This window comes from Passer montanus, unplaced genomic scaffold (genome assembly GCF_014805655.1).
Source record: "Passer montanus isolate IOZ18808 unplaced genomic scaffold, ASM1480565v1 scaffold3, whole genome shotgun sequence".
Taxonomy (NCBI): Eukaryota; Metazoa; Chordata; class Aves; order Passeriformes; family Passeridae; genus Passer; species Passer montanus.
The window spans coordinates 16,737,739-16,757,769 of NW_024367707.1; the positions used below are offsets into that span (position 1 = coordinate 16,737,739).

The 20,031-nt window shown below is 41.0% G+C and overlaps 1 protein-coding gene across 1 annotated transcript in view; it reads right to left on the bottom strand.

Moving 5' to 3' along the window:
- GAS6 (growth arrest specific 6) overlaps positions 1 to 20,031 on the bottom strand; it is a 41,883-nt gene that overhangs the window by 7,252 nt on the left and 14,600 nt on the right. Inside the window, exons 3-11 of the mRNA XM_039714344.1 lie at positions 18,474 to 18,498; positions 17,638 to 17,700; positions 13,015 to 13,137; positions 11,317 to 11,436; positions 9,027 to 9,152; positions 7,508 to 7,629; positions 7,275 to 7,393; positions 6,693 to 6,882; positions 1,144 to 1,308 (exon numbers count right to left, since the gene is read on the bottom strand). Of these exons, the coding sequence (XP_039570278.1) occupies positions 1,144 to 1,308; positions 6,693 to 6,882; positions 7,275 to 7,393; positions 7,508 to 7,629; positions 9,027 to 9,152; positions 11,317 to 11,436; positions 13,015 to 13,137; positions 17,638 to 17,700; positions 18,474 to 18,498 (1,053 nt within the window). The remainder of the gene's footprint in view (positions 1 to 1,143; positions 1,309 to 6,692; positions 6,883 to 7,274; positions 7,394 to 7,507; positions 7,630 to 9,026; positions 9,153 to 11,316; positions 11,437 to 13,014; positions 13,138 to 17,637; positions 17,701 to 18,473; positions 18,499 to 20,031) is intronic.

Sequence of the window (20,031 nt, forward strand, 5' to 3'; positions counted from 1 at the left end):
ACAGCCTGTATGACACACAAGACAGACCTTGGTGCTGATCATAGTTTAAGTTTTTGGGCTCTGGCTCAAGGAGGAGTGCTGGCACCACAAGACCAGCACACTGCTCTGTACACACCTTATTCCTTCCAGCTTCTAGTTAGCCTATCCTGTCCTAATGTCAGCATTAAAATGTGAGTCAATGTGTAAAGAGAAGGCTCCTTGCAAAGTCTTTAAATCAGCACTGATATCCCCAATTAAGTGAAGGAGAGAGAGAATTAAGTGTCTGAGCCAGGATAAAAACCTGAGGAGTTTCTGGCTCTCGGTCCTAGATTCTGACTACACCCTGGGCTTACTGTTTCTGACAAGCAGTGGCCCTGAATGACTTCTTGTGAGGCACAGGAGCTGTGAGGCTCAGCTGCTGCACTCCCAATCACAGAGACACAACCTTGTCACCTCATTTAGGAATAAAGAGATGCAAATTTGGATTTCAAGGTGCCAACTCTGCTTGTGGTGGGCATTTAAACCAACCTGAGCAGCAGCTATTCCAGAACCACATCAATCATCCAATCTCACCCAAGGACTGGCTTGGTCCTTGGGTAAGATTTTATTCATATGTTGTATGAATAAGAACTTCTATTCATATGTTGCATCTACTTCAATTAGGAGGAAATAAAGAAAAATAACCTTCTGTTTATCCTTGCTGATACAGCAAACACATGCAGCAAATTGTGATTTGTTACACGTGAAGAACAAACTTTGGTCACAACACAGAGTGCCCCGACGTCGGTTCCAGACTTAGCAGGCACAGTGGCACCCTCTCACAGCAGCATGCCCACTGACCCCTCCCCAGGCCACTCCTGCTCTCCAAGCCAGCATGACCACTGTGAATCTTGTCATGTGCTCCAGTTTTGCTGTGCCCTAACTCTGCAGGTGGGATACATCTCACCCAAACTTACCAATCAAAAAATATGGAGACTCAACTTTGCTACTGGCTTAGGCTCCTGCTATAGTCAATGGACAGAAAGCTGTATCCAGAAGGTGATCATTCCACCTGTTTCAGGGCAGGTTGAACAGCTCTCAGGAAGGACCTACATTACCCCAAGAGAAGATGAAATCAAGCCCTTCAGGCATGCAAAGGAACACAAGTTATCATGCTATACTTACTGGTAGAATAAGGTCCTTTGTTTTGAAAGGAATGCCTCCTACTGTCAAATTCAGCTGATACACTCCCTTTTCCAGTGTAAACAGGTTTCCTGAGACAGCTATTTTCATAACTGCATCCCTGTTGACCTTTATAATCAAATTTCTTTCAAGTTCCTCAACAGAGATCTGAAAAAGTAAAATTCCAAATTGAGTTATTAAGTATGAATAGAACTCAGTATCTGCAGTCTCAGCTACAGGACAGACCCCAGTGAAATCCCCAAGATAAAGAAATATTTTCAGTCCCCAATCCTCTTTGTTCACCTTCTAAGTGACACTCCACCTTGATATATAAATCTACTCTAGAAAGCAATCTGTGATTAACCTTAATGGTGAAGACAGTCCACCTACTTCAAAACAGCTACAGAAAAATGTGAGTGGATTAAATGCATGACTTTTGTATGTTGCTTTATGCAAAATGTAAATGCAATAATGAGTAACTTCCTGTTGCAACTGCATGTGAAAGGAAAAGCTGGAAGGACAAACAAGATGTCTTTTGTTGGATCAGTGTAAAATAATCCAGAAGCCTCCCAGACGCAGTCTTTTAATACCAACCTCTTCCAAAAGCACAACACAGAAGGAATTTTTGAGGGGGTAATAAAAATGTGTAATAGGCAATAATTTTTCTCTCAAAAAAGCATCTGCAAGTTTCCCTTCCATGTCTCTGAAAAGCTACTTCTAGGAAGATTCTATTACCACTGAAATTTCAAAAAAATTTCATCATTTTGATTATGACCAGGCTGCACAGAGAAGCAATATAAAGCTTCTGTGGAGGGAGAGAAGGTGAAGCCCAAGGCTGATACACCAGACTGACCAGCAGCCAAGAGTCTGCTGCCTTGGGACATGGGTCCTGCTACCAGTGGGGTGTTCTCTGGCTGTAGCAGAAGACAATCCCAATCCTTCTGTAAAGAAGAAAGAAACACACCTCACTATTTCATAATCTTCTTCCCACTCTGTGACAGATACTCCACCTACTCACTCTTCACCTGTACAGCTCTGTTCCCTGGGACACCCAGAAGCTGCTTCCATCATTGAGCTGCTGTACAAACCAATTATTTATTTCAGAGGATGTTTAGACATGTCCTTCCCTCTCCCTGCTAGCAGGCTCAGGTCCTGAGCATCTTTCTCTCTGTTTTTTGACTAGCAGTCCCAAAATTGCTCTTATCAGCCATTCTGAGGTCTTGCTCTGTGGCTGTAACATAGAGGATAGGGTTGAGCAGGTTTGTACCTGGGCACTCCCTTTGGATTGCAGTCTTCAGTAATGAAGATTAAGTGAATTTGATAGTAGAAAAGATTATTCACAGACTTTCTTCCTCTCATGAACCTATTTTCTTCTCTTGTGAATTCCAGTACAATCTGGTTTATATTGCTACAACACTATTTCCACCTGGGGTGTTGCTCTGTGCCACATCCTACAGGACGTGAATTTACTTGTCTGCAGCTGGCTTATTTAAAGTAGCACCTACATCTCCAGACTGCATTTCATGGAGACACACAAGCCAGTCTCAAACAGGCTTTTTCTGAGTATTGAATGGCTGTGAAGCCCATTCAGTGTGTGGGAACATAAGCCCACAGGTCGTGGCAGCCTCAGCCCAGCTGACTGAGCTACACACAGGCTGTGTAGCCAAAAACTCACACAGACACTTCTATCCAGTGTCATGGTCACCACTGCCCTAATGCTCTGGGCTGTGGAGTGCCACAAGGAGCTGGCACAGAGCATCATCTCCCTGCTCCTGGCACAGACACTGAGCAGACACAGAGCAAACGGGAATTGGGGAAAGCTGGCTGCAGCAGTGCCCATACTGTGAAGAAACACTGCTTCTTACAGGGCCACCAGAATTCAGGGCCTTCTAAAATTTTATTAGATTGTATAGCAAGTAATAACATATAAATACAAAAAAAATCACAGTTCTTAGCTGCATCTTTAATACAAGCAAACCAAAATCAGTGAAAACTTCCATAAGAGAAGGGGTTAATCCCTGTGGGAATTCTCAACAGATTCCAGTTGAGGAAATTGCATTCTGCCTACTTTACAATGCCCTCTGGCTGTTTAAGCTCCTGTTTCTTATAGTCAAAGCTTAATTGTTGGTGTGCCACCATCTCATATAAACCAAAAGAGGAATAATTTCAGTAGTTAGCAATTCCCTGCTCCAATTCCCTACTCTTGTGGCAAGGAGAAGCTACTTGCTGCCTGCCACCATGGCTTAGGGACATCCAGGAGGACAGTTCTCATAGCTAAGGGTTCCCATATGATTAGCCATAGCAAGGGCAGTCAGCTTTGTGTTCTGGATTCATGCCCTGGATAGCTCATAGCACATAGCCAGCCTGTCCACTGTTTGCTGAAAAGGGACAGACCTACAATCAGCTGCAGGGTTAAAACCAAATACCAGTCCTGTGATTGCATAACTTTCAGCCCTGACATTTAAAAGTGCAGGTAAGTTATTATTTTTGTTAACCAGACTGTGTCCTCAGAGCAGGACTAAACTGAACACTGAAAACAAGACAAAATGATGACTGTTTTTGGAAATGCAAAACAAACAGAAGGCGAGTGCATTCTCTACTATCATAATTTTATACGTGCCACTTCATCCAGCTGGATTACACACAAATAACCACATTAAAAGTGTTTCCTGAGGTTTGCTTGTTTGTGTTTTCAATGCTGGCTCAGAATTGAAGTTTCAATGCTCATTTCAAAATATTTTAGGAAGGATTAACACCAGAGAAAATACCTAGGTAGAAATATTGGCCTGAAGTTTTGAAAATGCCATTGTATTTCGGTGAAAGTATGCAACTTTTGCTCAAGAGATGAGAACACTGCTGGTGCTTTTTCATATCTTTTGCTCTTAAATACACATTGTTTTTCCATCTGCTGAAAGTTAAATAGTAAAATTGCTATTTTCTCACAACCCATATGAAGTTCTCTTCAGTATCCAAAGTCCTCTGGTTAAGATCTAGCCAAAACTATGGGCTTGATTCTGTGCATACTGAAATGCAGACTAAAGCTCACAACTGCATTTAAGCCTGGACTGTGAAGTCTGAAGATTGTAGGGGGTGTATTTCATAGAAAGTGAGGCTGCAAAGTACACACAAGTCCATGCTCAAAATGAAATATGTGGCTATATGTTTTATAATAGGAGACAGTAAAAAGAAGTCCCTAAACAGGATTTCCTACATCAAAAAGCATGCCAGAGAGAGAAAAATGGAGAAATGTGGGAGATGATAAAATGCAGGAACATATTTACAGTTGTATCACTCAGCCATATAGATTAAATGGCATTTAGAGGTGTGTGACACTAGATGTCAAGCAGAAGAGAGCCAAGCATCTCTAGGGTGAAAGCAAGAGATAAGAAAATACAGCAGAGAAAGGAGAAATCAACAGTCCCCCAGCAAACCAGGGAAGGTCCCAGGTCTCAAAAGTGTAAAATAAGAAGTCAAGAGACTAAAGGCTCCTTCCTCCTGCTGCTGTTTATCCGTGAGTAAATCCTGCTTTGGGGCAATATCAGCACTGCACTGTTTCACTTTGGGAGACAGCCACCAGAATTCTGGCCATTGACCTGCTCCAGGTCCTTTCCTGTGGCAGCACTGCATGATGCTCTCTCCTCCACTCGTGCCATATTATTTATGTCTCTGGCAGCTGCCCAGCCCTGCTCAGCACACACACAGGGTGATGTTCTGGCTGCAGGGACACCTCTGCCTCCACCCCATCAGTGTGGGTCCTGCCCACCTGCCCCACACAGCATCCACAGCTTGGTCTTTACTGTCCCAAAAAGCCTTGGGGAAGGACTTCTGGGGGATTTACACAATCCCTCAGAAAATGCATAGGATGTGTAGCTGCAGTCACTCCGCCAGGCAATTTCTTGGTTAGGATGGTACCTGGGAATAAGAGCCCTGACACTGATTGCTGGCAGGAGGCATTTAATTCTTGCCTAAACATGACACTTTCATCACACTGCCTTCTCTCCCTAAATAAAGAAAACACATTTCAGCTGTGTCCTCCTCAAACTAATGTGGGGGTAGTTTGTAATTATTTCATAATGAGGTCAGACACTTAGCAAGTATGTTAGCTCCTCTATTAAACGAATTAGTTTGACAACTGCTGATTTTTGTGATTCCCAAGTCACCCCAGTGGCATCCACTCTGCTTTTCGCATCATCTGTCATCATCCTCTCTTTGCAGACAATTACAATTGTCCTATTTCAAATTAGCAGAACAACTCTTACTATAAAATTCAGTAAGAACCAACTTGAAGCTATCCCTATATGTAAAGATACAGCATGTCACACATTTTATCTACAGCTTCACTGAACCTCTACAGTTCTCCATTTGGAATCTAAAATTGTTTCACTGTCATTAAAAGAACTGAACCAACATTGCCTCAACATCTGCTGAAAACATTGCCAAATGTCAGTGGTTGATAATTAATGTATTCAAGGACTTCTCCATTTATTAAATAGAAACAATTTTTTCCCACTTTGCTTATTTCTTTAATGTATAATTTCGAGCTTTTATATACTAAAAAAATGTAAACCAGAAAATTATTCACAGCTACCAGTATCTCCATTTGTCTCATATATGAGTTAGCTGAGAACTTCCCACTCACTCCCCAAGGGGCACATCAATTTAAAAGTTAAAAGAACTAATTAAGTAAGAAAAAATGAAAGGAGAGGAAAAGGCAGAAGTGAGAAAGCATGTATAAACTGCTCATCTAGTGTAGATCATACTGCAGGATATCTTTCATGATCCTGGCACGAATGGCAACAACCGTAACACTCCCACAATCACCAGCTGATGTTCTGTGAGAGTGCCAAGAGGAACATGAACCCTTACAATCCTCACAATCTCATGAGATGGTGGGATTATGGTATCAATAAAAAGGTGCTTTACACCAGTAGTGCTGGGTTGACAGTGGGACTTCATGGTTTTAGAGGTCTGTTCCAACATTTTTTGGAATTCTCTGATGTTATAGTAGACCCCAATATCTTTACAAGGGAAACAGTCTATTTTGTATATAAACAGGCCTGAAGACTTTATAAAAAGTATACTGTAGCATAAGAGCATAAGAAAATCTGAGGCCTGTGACTAAACAAATGAACTAATAAACAAAAGCAAGCACACCCCCCCACACACACCAAACACATTTGGAAAGTTTCTTAACAGAACAGATAAAGAGTTCCTTCCCTCTTATTCACTTCCAGCCCTCAGCCAGAGGGCACCTTCTTGAACTGATGTGAAGTCATCTTAGCCCTACTGCATCTCAAAGGCACTGTGTGTGCAAATTGTTGCTCTGGTTGTGCAAATTAGAGATGCAGTGTATGTTACAATGGATATAAAGTATAATTCAATTTCTTAGGAAAAATATTTTCAGCTTGAAATGTATAACACACAGGCATGCATTTAATGGATAGATAGGATGGAAAAGCATTTTCCCACGAATACACAAAGTCTATCTGCACTTGATGAGTACATCCCAAGCAGGCCAAGAAGGAGCAGGGCTCAGCAGGGTCTGGACTCACCGTTTGCCACATGCCATGGTTGATGAGCGGCCCGGTGCTGGTGACGCGGCCGATCCCGTTGTATTTCAGCTGCAGCTCCAGCCGTCCTTTGCGCAAAGCCAACACTATCCATGTGCTGTCTTGATGGCCTCCAGCAAAGAAAAGGATACCTTCAGGATCAAAGGTTCTAAAGTCGAACTCAGCCACAAGTCTGACCGCACAGGTGCCAAGAAATAAATTAGTTATGCAGAGTTCAAAAACCACAGAGTACTTTCCATACAGATAGCATCAATTTTAGCAGCTCTAAAACTCTGTTAAAATATACTAGCTTTTAATGCACTCCTGAAAGCCTTAAGATGTGAGTACTGCTTTTAAAATATCATAAAGAATAAAGAATATAATGCTATATTTCAGTAATTATCCTAACAGCTCTGTGGTCAAGGCTGCCTTTCTCAATTGCTAGTTTAGGGAATGTTTAGCCTAAGAGGACTTCATAATCCAAGCAAATAATGAAGAATGTAGGGTCAATTATTATTGTAACAACTCCCTTGCATGCATCAAAGCCAGTTAGAGCATTTCACTGTCATTCTAAATTGTTCTCACCTCGTCAGTTGTTTCCTTTTGAAGCGCAGCCTGATAACAGGAGTGCCGCTGAACATCCTCCCCAGGTGCAAGGATTTAACACTCCTCCCAACAGCAAAAGGCACACATGGTATGATGTTCTATAATCAAAACACATTTCTGAGTGCTTATTCTCCTCACACAGCAGAAAGAGAATCAGACAGTGCTGTAAAGTAAAGATCTGTTTGCAGTTACAGCAATGAACACTGACATACCTCACATGTATTCATGTCCTGGGAAAGTTTCACTCCCCCTCTGCCATCACAATGACAAGTGTAACTCCCTGGTGAGTTGACACAGGTCTGTTCACAGAGCTTTTCTTTGCATTCATCTATATCTACACAAGACCAGTGAAGAAGAGAGATAAAAACACTGAGTTTGTTTAAACATGACAGAACTGAGAGAATTACCTGAAGTTGTGTCGGGGTCGTTTAAGTTGGATATTGGAAAAAGGTTTTTCTCCCAGAGGGGGGTTGGACAGGGGAACAGGCTCCCCAGAGAAGTGGTCAAAATACCCAGCCTGGCAGAGCTCAAGAAGCATTTGGACAATGGTCTTGGGCACACGGTGTGACTGCTGGTGAGAGTGCTGTGCAGGGTCGGGAGTTAGACTTTATCCTTGGATCCTTGTGGACTCCTTCCAACTCAGCTTATTCTGTGAAATCTATTTTCACAGACAGATTCCAGCTGCCCAAAGATACATAGCAAGTCAGTGGGAAGGCTGGAAGCAGAACACAACTACTTGTCTGCTGGAGCAGAGCCCTGGGCTTTAACTTCTAGACAAGACTTCCTCCCTTCAGGCCCCTTCTGCTATGCCTGTAGTGACTGGCTTCTGCTCCTTGCAGTCAGGGACTGCATATAAAACCTGAGTTTCTCATTCACTGCTTTATTTTCTTTTTTTTCTTCAGCTCAGGATTATCCTCTTCACAAACAAATGCCAGAAAGCAAACTGTGACAGCCCACAGGGATCTCTTCAGGCAGAGTTAACCCTTAACGCGCAACAGGAGTGTGATTTGAGTCATTACATTAACTTAGACAAAAGGCAGGGAACAAAGCTGCTTTTGGAATACTTCCAAAACCTACTCTGTTGAGAAAGCTTGCGGCAGTGTAGCCAGCAGAACTGTGCATGGTTCCAGTACACATTAAGTTCCTAGTTCAGAGTAATACCACAAGACAGGTTTTGGAAAAAGAGCTACTGCTTTGTAACTTTTCTTCTCCTATGAAGAGAGGCAGCAACATGCACAGATGTTTCTGAGCTTTCACCAGCTCTTGCACTTGTTGAAATGCTAAGAAATCTCAGTACTTTTGCTCGTACAGCTCGATTCAAGTCATCAAAGGTGACTGCAAACTCACTGAACTCAAAGACAACAGAAAGCTTGATGAACTCAAAGGTGACCGCAAACTGCAAACTCACTCCTAACTAGGGAAAGAGAACAGAACTCCAGTATGTTAGCACAATTAAAAAAAAAAAAAAAAATTTACTGAAGCCTGAAATGAAATTTCAATCAAAGGTGACTGCAAACTCACTGAACTCAAAGACAACAGAAAGCTTGATGAACTCAAAGGTGACCGCAAACTGCAAACTCACTCCTAACTAGGGAAAGAGAACAGAACTCCAGTATGTAAGCACAATTAAAAAAAAAATAAAAAAATATTTTACTGAAGCCTGAAATGAAATTTCTGGGGTTCTACAGATTTAAATTATATAAGAAATGCTAGCACATTTCTTGAGCTTACCCTGACAGGTTTTCCTCACGTCATCGTACTTGTAGCCTGCATCGCAAAGACATTCATATGAGCTTATTAAATTTTTACAGTGAGCTTCTCCACAGATGTCTGCTGATGATGTGCATTCATCTATGTCTGCAAAACAAGCAATTAAACAGCACAACTTCAGAGGAGTATAATCACTGTTCACATAGAGTGATCTTAGGGCAAGGAAATCCCTGTGTAATTTTGGAAACTGAAAAAAACAGTATCTTTAAGAATCCACTTTTAGGGTTAGCTAGCTATAAGAAGTGACTTCAGGCTTCAAAAATCAGTTTATCTTTTTTACCTTAAGCCATTAACCACTGCTGGAAAAAGCAATGCAAAGTGAACCAGGAGAAAAACTGTAAAACATAATAACTAGCACAAAATCAAAAAGCCCCACTCTCTCCAACTGGGGGACTGAAACTGCAGGTTAAAACAAGCAATAGGCAGAAATTTAGGAGTGGCAGCATGAATTTTACCAAAACACTGGAGGAACACTCAGCCTGTGGCACTTCAGAGATTTCTGCTCTGTGTCCTCAGACAGGCAAACAATACATTTTCATATATTTACAAAGCTAACATCTAAATCTGCTGGTGTGTAGTGGCAAGGGAGAATTGAAGCAGCCCAATTCCTCAGAGAGAACAAGCCATGCCAGAGACGTGGGGTTTCACCATAAGGGCAGGCAATGAACTGGAACTGGAAGTCCATAAAAAAACCTGATTATTTTCCTCACATGTTAACTAATACCCTGCAGAATCCATGTGTTGAGAAAACATTTGCAGTATACTGAGAGTTTAATATTTACTTTTGCTTTCTAGTATGTGTTAAAACTACAATTACTCATTCCTCTTGTTGATTTTCCCACGTATGAATGAACTGGCCGAGTACCCCGTGTAGCTCAGCCTACAAATCAAGACAAGAGGGAACTTTTGTGTGTATGCCCACGCTGACAGGAACAAACACTGAAAAAGTCAAAATGCAGTGATAAATCTGAGCTATCAATAACCACACCTGACAGTAATCTCAGCAGCTGGAAGGTCACATGTTGAAGCCACAGAATGTTTATATAATAGTGCTCAGAGTGCTCTAGGAGACAGAGCACACAGAGGGTATGGAACAAATGTACACACACAGGAAAACAAACAGAAAACAAACACAGTAACCACACCTGACAGTAATCTCAGCAGCTGGAAGGTCACATGTTGAAGCCACAGAATGTTTATACAGTAGTGCTCAGAGTGCTCTAGGAGACAGTACTAGGGTATGGACAAATGTACACACACAGGAAAACAAACACAAATGTGAGCCCCTCGCCAGCCACCTGTCCATGCTGACTGGCACCAGAGGACAATTCAAAAGTGAAGCTGGCTCTTCTAAGTTGCTGCTCCCATTAGGAATGGATACCATGTAATTTATACAGTCATCACTTTTTAGAGAAGAAATTACTTAGAAACAAAATCTTGCTCTTTTTCTTTTTGCTAGTAGCATTAATAAGTTGTTCAGATCATGTATGCAAACTGTTTAGAAATATGTCATCACATCCATCTCTAAGAGAAATATACCTGTTTTTTCGTAAGATGAACATAACTTTAACAGTCACCTGCTGTTGAGTTATTGAGTTTGTCTCAGCATGCAGTCTCTTAACACTTTTAAAATCTCAGTTGCTTAAGTTTTGGTTATGTAAATTCATTCGGCAGTTTCAATCAGAAACTTCAGGTCCTCATTTTCTGTTCTCAGCTGGTATGTAAAATAGCTGCCAAACTTCACTAGGGCCTTTCTACACCTATTAATATTGACTTGCAGTGAATTTAGCCATCTGTATCTATCTGAATTCATTAGCTGCTGCACACATCCAAATATAAAAAAAAAGAAACACACAAAAGAAAAACAAATGGCTCACATACTACAACACTGTGGGACTGGAAAGAATCATAACAACACATCTGGCCAGCGCTTCCTCCCCTCAATGTCAGGATACGAGGACTGATCAACTAAACCAATTTAGCACAATCCAAGCCACAAATCCTCCATGAATCACGCCTGTGTTATGCTCTTGAGAGCACCATGGTCCAACTGCTGACAAGCCCAGGCATGTAGGCTGGCTGGAGCACCCAGCACAACCCCAGTGAGCAAAGCTAAGAGGAGCTACCTGCAAGTTTCTGCTGGGCTAGGGAGCAGACCAGGACTGCTCAGGGCAACCCAGCTCTCCAAAACACAGACACGAGCCACAAAGCATCCTCCCTGAAGCAAACTGAGAGTCCCAGCAAAGCTTACCTTCACATATTTTGCTGTCTTTAAGAGCATAACCACTGTAGCATGAGCACCGGTAGCTGCCTAGCTTGTTGAGGCAGAGCTGGTTACAGCCGCCGTTCTGCGTTCTGCATTCATCAATATCTACATCAAAAGAAAGTGTCACAGTCAGCTTTTCACATCTGTAAATAATCTACAGGGTCACAGTGCAATAGATGTTGGGAACGAGAAAGATCAAACAAGAAACAGTATTACAGATGTAACACAGTGATAACAAAAAGCACAATGGTTTTGTTCAAACACTTAATCATATAAGCTCAAGTTTGTTTACCTTACAAAAAAAAAAAGGGAGAAACAAGGATCTGTAACTGAATAGTATCTCCTTCACAGCTCTCAGAATACACAAATGTATCTTTAGACACTGTGGAGGCAAAGAAGCTTGTCTGCAGAAGCAAACTAGTTATGTATTTTTTATCATAACTAGGTACTAAAATTATGCTATGGCCATAAGCTCAGGACAAAGGCTTTCAGGACAAAGGCTTTAAGTAAAACAGGAACACAATATTGTTACTATCACAGAGCTCATGAGAACAGAGGAAGTTCCAAGTTCACACCTGCCGAACATTTATGAGCTTAACTGTGCCCCACTGAAATTGGCAGCAAAAGCCTGTAAAATCCAGCAGAGCCTGAGTTTCACCCTCAGTCTACCCTACCTGCTCATTATGTCCTGCTTGTCTATGGGACTCCAGAGTTAGCTGATGGGTACAACAGCATGTCATGGCATTTTATAAGAAAATAAGGAAATATGCTTCTGACTGATCAGCGTCTGAGCTCTCAAAGCCAACTGGATACTGACTGGTCTGCTTTCTGAATTGCTTAAATAAGATGCTTGAGTGATCCCATAAACTCTTCACAATTTTTACATGAGAAGGAAAGGATTGGATCTCCTGCTGTCTTGGTTGCCACTATTCTGGACTGGCTGAATACCATTTCTAGTCATTACTTACTATTGCCAAACAAAAAAGCAGTGGCCCTGACAGGAAGCCTTGTAGGCAGAAGAAAAAGAACTAAAGAAAACAGAAAACAAGAGGAGGGAAGATAACTTGTAGAGAAAACTCTGTGGACAGCTGGAGCTTCTTGCACCAATGGTTTCTGTCTGAAATTCTCTTTTGACGTGATGGAAATATACCAATGGAATATGTGGAATTAAGTGGACATGGAATAAGGTCAGACTAGCAAGGAGGCTTCAATAGACTAATTTTATCAATTTGTGTGTCATCAGACTCAAACCTCAACTTGCCAACTGGAAGTCATTGTTCCCACTGCAGGGATGCTAGATGGAAAGATGAGCCAGCCCCTCTGGCTCTGTGATCTGTGATCTGTTACACCAGGGTTCACATCAGCAACTGATGCAGCTCTGCTTGAAAAGCCACTACTACTCTATTTCTGCTGCTGCTGCTTTCAGAGGGGTGGAGCAGAATGTTGGAGCATAACTTCTTGGATTACCTTGCCAAGACCAAGCTGAGCTCCACTAGAGTCATATAAACAAGTTGATGTGAAAAACTACCTGTTTCCCAAAGGGTAAAAACATGAACACTGTGTAACCTAGGTTCAGTTCTGTGACTTTTGAATTGTGCAGCACAGTATCAGTGACCATTTGAGAATATAGGAAAACTCAAAATGTCTTTGTTATAAGAACAAAAGATAATGAAACCAAATTACCTTTTTCACATTTTTTCCCCTGCCAGCCACGCTTGCATTCACAATAGAAGTCTCCCTTGAGATCCTCACATTTGACAGTCCCTTCTTTGTGACAAGGATTGGGAGAACACTGGTTTGGCAAATCTGATTTACACAAGGAATAGAAAAACCAAAACAAAACAGAACAATACATTGAAATCACTGACAACCAGGTGTTTCACTCTCATTAGAAGATGGGAAGCTTAAACAGTATTGGGGAATCACTGAAAACTACTTGCACCTGGCAAAACTATAAGCTGATTCTTAGTGCTCACATGCCAAACAAGCTGTGCCAGGAATTTTACAGAGCACTGCAGTGGAATTCACTTAATTGCAAAAAGGAGTGAGCTACCACCCCCATATCTGAAGGACACATCCTGAAAGAAACAACTCAAAGGAGCTTATTTTTCTACTCTCACTAATTTCTGAGGAAAAAAAAAAAGGCAGTATCAACTAAAGTACTCAAGAAAGGATGGGTATTCTTTTCAATCACCTTTGGAAGTTAAACTGAGGATCTTACCAGAGCTGATAGGTTTCTAGCTAGCAAAAGTTTTTTAATTAAATTTTTGATAGATCTTTTCTATTACATAGAATGAAAATAAAAAAGGAATACTCATATATCAACAGCCAAGGAATAGCAAACCATTAATCCAGTTTACAAAGAGCACAATGTTCACATGGGGATTTTTAAGCCATGTTCCAGGATTTGGCAATGAGTTTCTTCATTGGAAAGAAGCAGGGGAGTAGTCACCACACTTTAGGAATGATTGAAGGAATAAATCTCAAAGTATCATGTAGCCACTCACCCACTGTAGTCACTTGTCCAAATTCACCTACCCATTTACCTGCACAACACCCAGGGACAGTGCTTCACAGAGGTAGCTAAAGGAAGGATGAGAGAACACCCTTGTTTCCACAAAAAAATGAGTTGGTAGCTATAATGTAGTAGTAACCTGTTAAAACCAGTGTTCTAGATCAGTGGTCTTCAAAAACATGAATGTGTTAATGGTTTCCACCATTTTAACCAGAAGAACAATGCAGGAGTTCATTCTGCAGATTGCAAAACTCACCAGCTCAAGAGCCTTTCTTTTCATATATCTCCTCCCAGCATTTGAAAGTGCCCAGTGTGTACACACTAAGTGAGCAGCAGCAGAAAAGACCTGCACTGGTTTCCTTATGCCCACTTTCCTTATGCACTGGTTCTGCTGAGTCCAGTATGGACTCGTGATATTCTGAACATGTCTTTGTAGGATGACAAGGAGGTTTTTAGGAGAGGAACTGTTTGTAGATTAGCAGCCCCTGAGAATTGGGAAAAGTTAAGACTCCTACTTTTGTCAGAATTACTGTACTGCTACAGGTCTCTTCTCAGCTTCCTCTGTGTGATCCTGAAAGCTGCTGTCATGATGAGCTGCTTTGGAAGAACTTTAACACTTCTTCGAGTGCAGGCAGCAGCAGCTCCATTTGATGCCTCATAAAGCACTGAGCAGCACTTTTGTTTGCACTGACTGTCTTGGATCTAAATCTCAGGTGGCTGAGGTTGGCAGGCATCTCTGAGGTCACTTATGCAACCTCCCTGCTCAGGCAGGGCCACCTACAGCCCAGGACCATGGCCAGAAGGCTTTTGATTATCCCAGGGATGGTGACTCCACAAGCTCCCTGGGCAACCTGTGCCGGTTCTGGTTCACTCTCACAATGTGAAAGCATTTCCTGATGTTCAGACAAAACCTTCCAGATGTGCAGAGCTGGGGCAAAGGCACAGCCAAAGAGGCCAGGCCACACAAAACAAAACACAGCTATATGGGCTGCCTTAACCTCCACCTGCCAGAGCACCTCCCAGCAAATCACTGCCCAGCTGACACACTGCTGGAGGGGGAGGAGCTGGGCAAGGAGAGGCCAGGTTAAGGTGGCAATGAGCCACAATACAGCAAATCTGTCCAGGGTGTTTCTTTTTCTAGGCAGATCAGAATGTTTACATTAAACAGAATGGTATAGTAAGCCAAGTTGTTTTTTTTTTAGCAGTGCACACCAAACCTCCTAAATATGTCAGTGTTTTCAGTCATTTGATAAGCAAATCAAGTCAATGGGGTTATGCACAGCTTATCTGGTGTATCCACAAGTTTCTGATTCTTGCCCTCAAACTGGATTCTGACATACCTTACAGAGCCACATGGTAGTAACAATGCCCAGCAGGGTAACAACCCCTGGTATAATCCATGGATATCCACCACAGAGGTTGCTATCACATCAGCACTGTGCTGATTGTTCACTCCCTCTCATCATGAGAGTTTGAGAACATAAGACACACTCTTATACTCTTCTGGTGGCTTCATAGTTGTGTAATTCTGCTGGCTTCATAGAAGGCACTCCTGATTGAAACCATTGCAAAAGAAAAAAACCTGAGCTTTTGTTTCCATTCATTTACATGACAGATTTTAGTAAAGCTGTCAAAAGTAGTGTTGAGCATGACCTTTTCATGTGCTTTGAGCTGTGTCTGATAGCACCTATGAAGCTCAAAAGTGCAGACAGAGAGTAGAACTACCAATTCAGTCTTTGAAATCAGTATGGAAACAACACTTTCCTTATGCCCACTGACTGTCACTTTCAGTTCATCACGTTGTTCTGTGAATTTATTTTTTGATACCGACAAAATGGTTCATATTGAAACTTCATAAAATGCTAGGCTGAAAATAATATTACACTCAGTAATTTAACAGTAAAAAGCAAGCACATGTGACCTAACAAAAATATCATTGACTTTTTAAAGGCCATGTGTAGCTTCATCTCCCAAAAGTCCTGTAGAACTTTCCAAAGCCTTGCAGACCCAAATCCTTAATTCCTAGATGACCTGCAGGATCTTTTAGAAAAAGATCCAGATATGCAGAGAAAGTGTAGGTATCCAAGTGTAAAGTAAGCATCTATCTGCAAAGCAATCATAAATATTCATTTCGGTCATTGGAGATAGTACAATAAACAGAGTCTGTGGAGGGACTCGGGTCTCCTCAGAACAGACACAGTTTAGTTGGGGGAATCCCTCCAGAACCAGAGGAGATTAACTCTCTGCTAACTCTGATGGGAATACTGCTCATGTAAGCACCCATGCTGGAAATTCCTATTTACACACTGTATGGAATCCTCTGAATCTGGAACAGAATCCTAGTTGTAATCTGATCTCAAGAGTTTATGAAATTAGGAATCCTCATATATTCTGTCTAACCTGTCTAATCACTGTCATACTTTAAATTTCTACCTTATTTCCAGTATAAACTTGTGCAGTCAATCACCCTCCAGCCCTTAGATTGTTCAGTATCTTTGTACACTGGGTTAAAAGAACATTCCACTACCTTGTATTGAGAGGAGAAAGGCTGTTAAGAAACAAAGTTTAGAAGTGTCTTCCAGGCACAAACCCATAGAGCTACATAGTCTTTTGGCAGCATCTGTGAAAAATTAAGACACACTAGAACTGGCCAAGCACGAAGCCTGTCATTCTTCCAAGCGTGTTTCAGGCTCCTTCTCTGTTACTTCTCCTGTGAATTTATGATGGCTAGCCAAAACTCAGCCATTTAAAAACCTGATAATATTTTAACGGGGGAAAATATTATAATTTTCTTTCCAAACCACTGCATCTGCAATGGGCAGAAATCCCTAAAAACAATTATTCCGCTTTTATTTATTCAGACTTTTTCATCGCTACCCTTTGGACTCTCATTTCTGAGACCCTGATTAGTTCTTTGGAACAAGGGTTCCCAGTCAATATCACCATTTCCAGCAGAAACTCCTGTCTCTTTGCTGTGCCACATGCACAGTAAATGTAAGCATTCAGCCTCACATCCCACTTTGGACTAGCTGGCATACTGCAGCCAACACAGGTACCACGGGTCGGAGAATCCCCTGTTTGAAGGACTCAACATCCATGAGTGACACTACTGCAATATGTGAGGGAAATTCTTCACATACCCCTTATTAACCTTGGAATTCAGTCTTTAAAAAGGTTGTTTCAATGCAGTTTATAAATGTAAAAAGTTGACTAAAGGCCACTAGAAAGTTATTAGAAGAACTCATTAAATTTTCGTCTCTAGTGTTAGTGAAGGACAAAAAAACCCTTCACCCTCTACAAAGTAATCAGTTTGGCTTCCAAACTGCTTTGAGATTTTAAAGGTAGCAATATTCAAAGCATAGTCACATGATATGTGAAACTGATCTCTTAATGTAAAGAAGGCTGGCACAAGCCTAGTTTGACTTTAAACTTTTCTTGAGGTTCCTTAATGGGGTGAGCCAAAGCTAGCACTCAAGGAATAGAAAACAAGGGGCGAAACATTGTGTACAGCCTTATGGTACCTCCTAGTTCTTGTCCCTCTTGCTTCTCATATTGCTCAAATTTTGGGAAACTGGTGGGAAAAAAATTTGCATCATAAAATATCAAAGCACTAAAACATGACATTAGGTTATAAAATGGGAAAGATTTTGTTTAGTGGTATGGAGTCTTAAGTGAGAATAGGAAGACCAATATTGAAATACTACCAAAAATAGAGATGGCTGAGCTAGTCCCACACCATCAGGTAGAACGAGAGAACATTTAACTACAATATAAAAACCAAAAATGCTTACTATGAACACATGTAAGGAAATCTGGATTTCTCGTATATGGTGACCCATATTTCTGAATGCAAGCTGAAAAACAGAAAATGAAATTGTTATTGTTACAGTGGTGAAGGACAGCTGTTCAAAGCATGTAAAATGATACCTAGTCTGCAAGGATTTGGAAGGTGTATGTAAAATCTATGCAATATTATCATCTCCCAGATGCCTTGAAATTCTAAAGTTCATTAAAATCTTTTAGCTTCGATGTACAACAGTTAAAAGCTATTTGAAGACGATGATCACTTAACCAGATGCCACTATGCTTATAAAACTATGGTGGTAGCTACTCCAATTTGACCATCTAAACATCTTAAAATATCTAAAAAGCACATGGTTTTTTCTCCCACTGTGGCTTTGATCTTAAATACATCATATTTAACACAAATAGAAAACAGTATGATGCCATGACTATGGTACAGTCAATAGAATAAGCCAGTAGTTCAATCAGGCACCTGTTTCTTTTTAAAAGGAGTTTGGTTAATAACTAACTTCATTAAAAAGGGAAAAAGGTAGAAAACTACAAATTATTTCATAACACTGCAAGCCACAGATATATATGCAACATCAAGATTTCAACATGCAGAAAACACATAAAGCATCTCCGTCTGCAAATGTACACATAAGTAAAAACACAAACCTCAAAGTACAATAAGGAACATACAGTCTATCTTAAAAGTTAGCAATGCATGTTTATTGCAATCAGGTTTCCATCTCTTTCCTTAGCAGAGACTTCAACTGTGACAAGCTCCAGTGTTAGGCACATACCAGAATCCCACAAAGTGGAAATAAAAGCTGCAACTCACCCAAATATTTCGGGTAAAAATATTCCTGTAGAAGGGGAAAAAAAAAAAGCAAAGATTTATTTTATCGTATTTGCTTCTATTTTCATGCTATTTAAAAGCTGCTATTACTTTAGTGGTCTTGTATGGCAGTTGTTTAATAATTCCAAACACCTAATTTCCTTTTATTCAGACCCTAGAAGCAGCACAGTATTAAATATGCATTTTGTCATTTGAAAAGCAAACAAACATTAGTTTGTCTCCAGGTGTTTTTTGATGTCAGCTGATCTGGTCAGTGACTGAGCATGAAGACACCCTCCAAGAGATAAAGCTGCTGCTGATGGTATGAGGTAGGGGAAGGAAGTAGAATCTGGGGCAAAACCCTAGAGGGAAGAGTACAGGATCATTCAGTCACCCCGTGCCTCCTCGAAGGCATTCTGCTGATGCAGGACATGAACACCACAGGCACTAGAAAATTTCTTATTGTTCTTTCAAGGAGCACCCTGCAGCTCAAACAGCACCCACTGCTGTTCCACACATCACATCCTGGATGCTCGAAGAAGGGAGAAATGACACTTTGCAAGAGGGGGGAACATTGACATCCATTTCTCTAAAACCAGACTGCAAAGGGCATTGCCATTCCTCTCATGCTATGTGGTCATGCATTACTGTTCCCCACTTTGCATCAACCAAGTGCAGCCATACAGTGAGAGCAGCATCACTGTGCTGATGTGATGTGACTCTAACCTTGCATGTTACAATAGTCAGCCTGGTGAGGCCTCACAAATCACATGAGTGCTTGCACCAACACAGGGAAACACCACTAAAATGCAGTTGTGCTGCATGGAAGAATGGGAGATTGGCTGAAGCTGACAATTGTACCACATTCTTTAAAAAATACAAAACTTCATGGCCAGGAAAAAAAGCAATTTTTTCCATCTTCATGCTGGCTTTCATAATATATAAGTCAATATTTCACTATTTCAAATGCTGTTAAAATGGTAATTGGGACATTGAATGAGGAAAAACTTATGCATTATATCAGTGCTTAATTTCTTTTGTTTAAATAAACTACTTCTCAGCTAATTATGAAAGCATATGCACAGTATAATTCTCTTTTATCCAAAGGAACAATTTCCATATAACATTATCTTCAGTGAGATTGGGACAGTAAATACCCTGCATTCTACAAAATTCAATTGGTCTATATAATGTGCAAGAGAAGAAACTATTTTATCTTTTCCTCTTATTATTACAGATGTTTGGATTGGATGCACACAGGCATGTATGAATAACAGAGACAGGCACACACCATGATTCAGTTTGATCTGGACTGTCCAGTACAATCAATTGCACTGCTGTCATTTACCAGAAGAATCAATTGCTTCTGGCAAATATGCTCCACTTACTGAAATGCACCATGTAAATATTCAGCCTAAATTATGTGAGCATCAGCAAAGAAGTAGAAGTAGCAGCTTACACTAATGTTAATTTTCAATTCTGATATGAGAGTGATATGCTTGGCATCTTTTGGGGCTGAGCTTTGAAATGTTTCTTCAGCTTGAAATGTGTTATCAGAGTG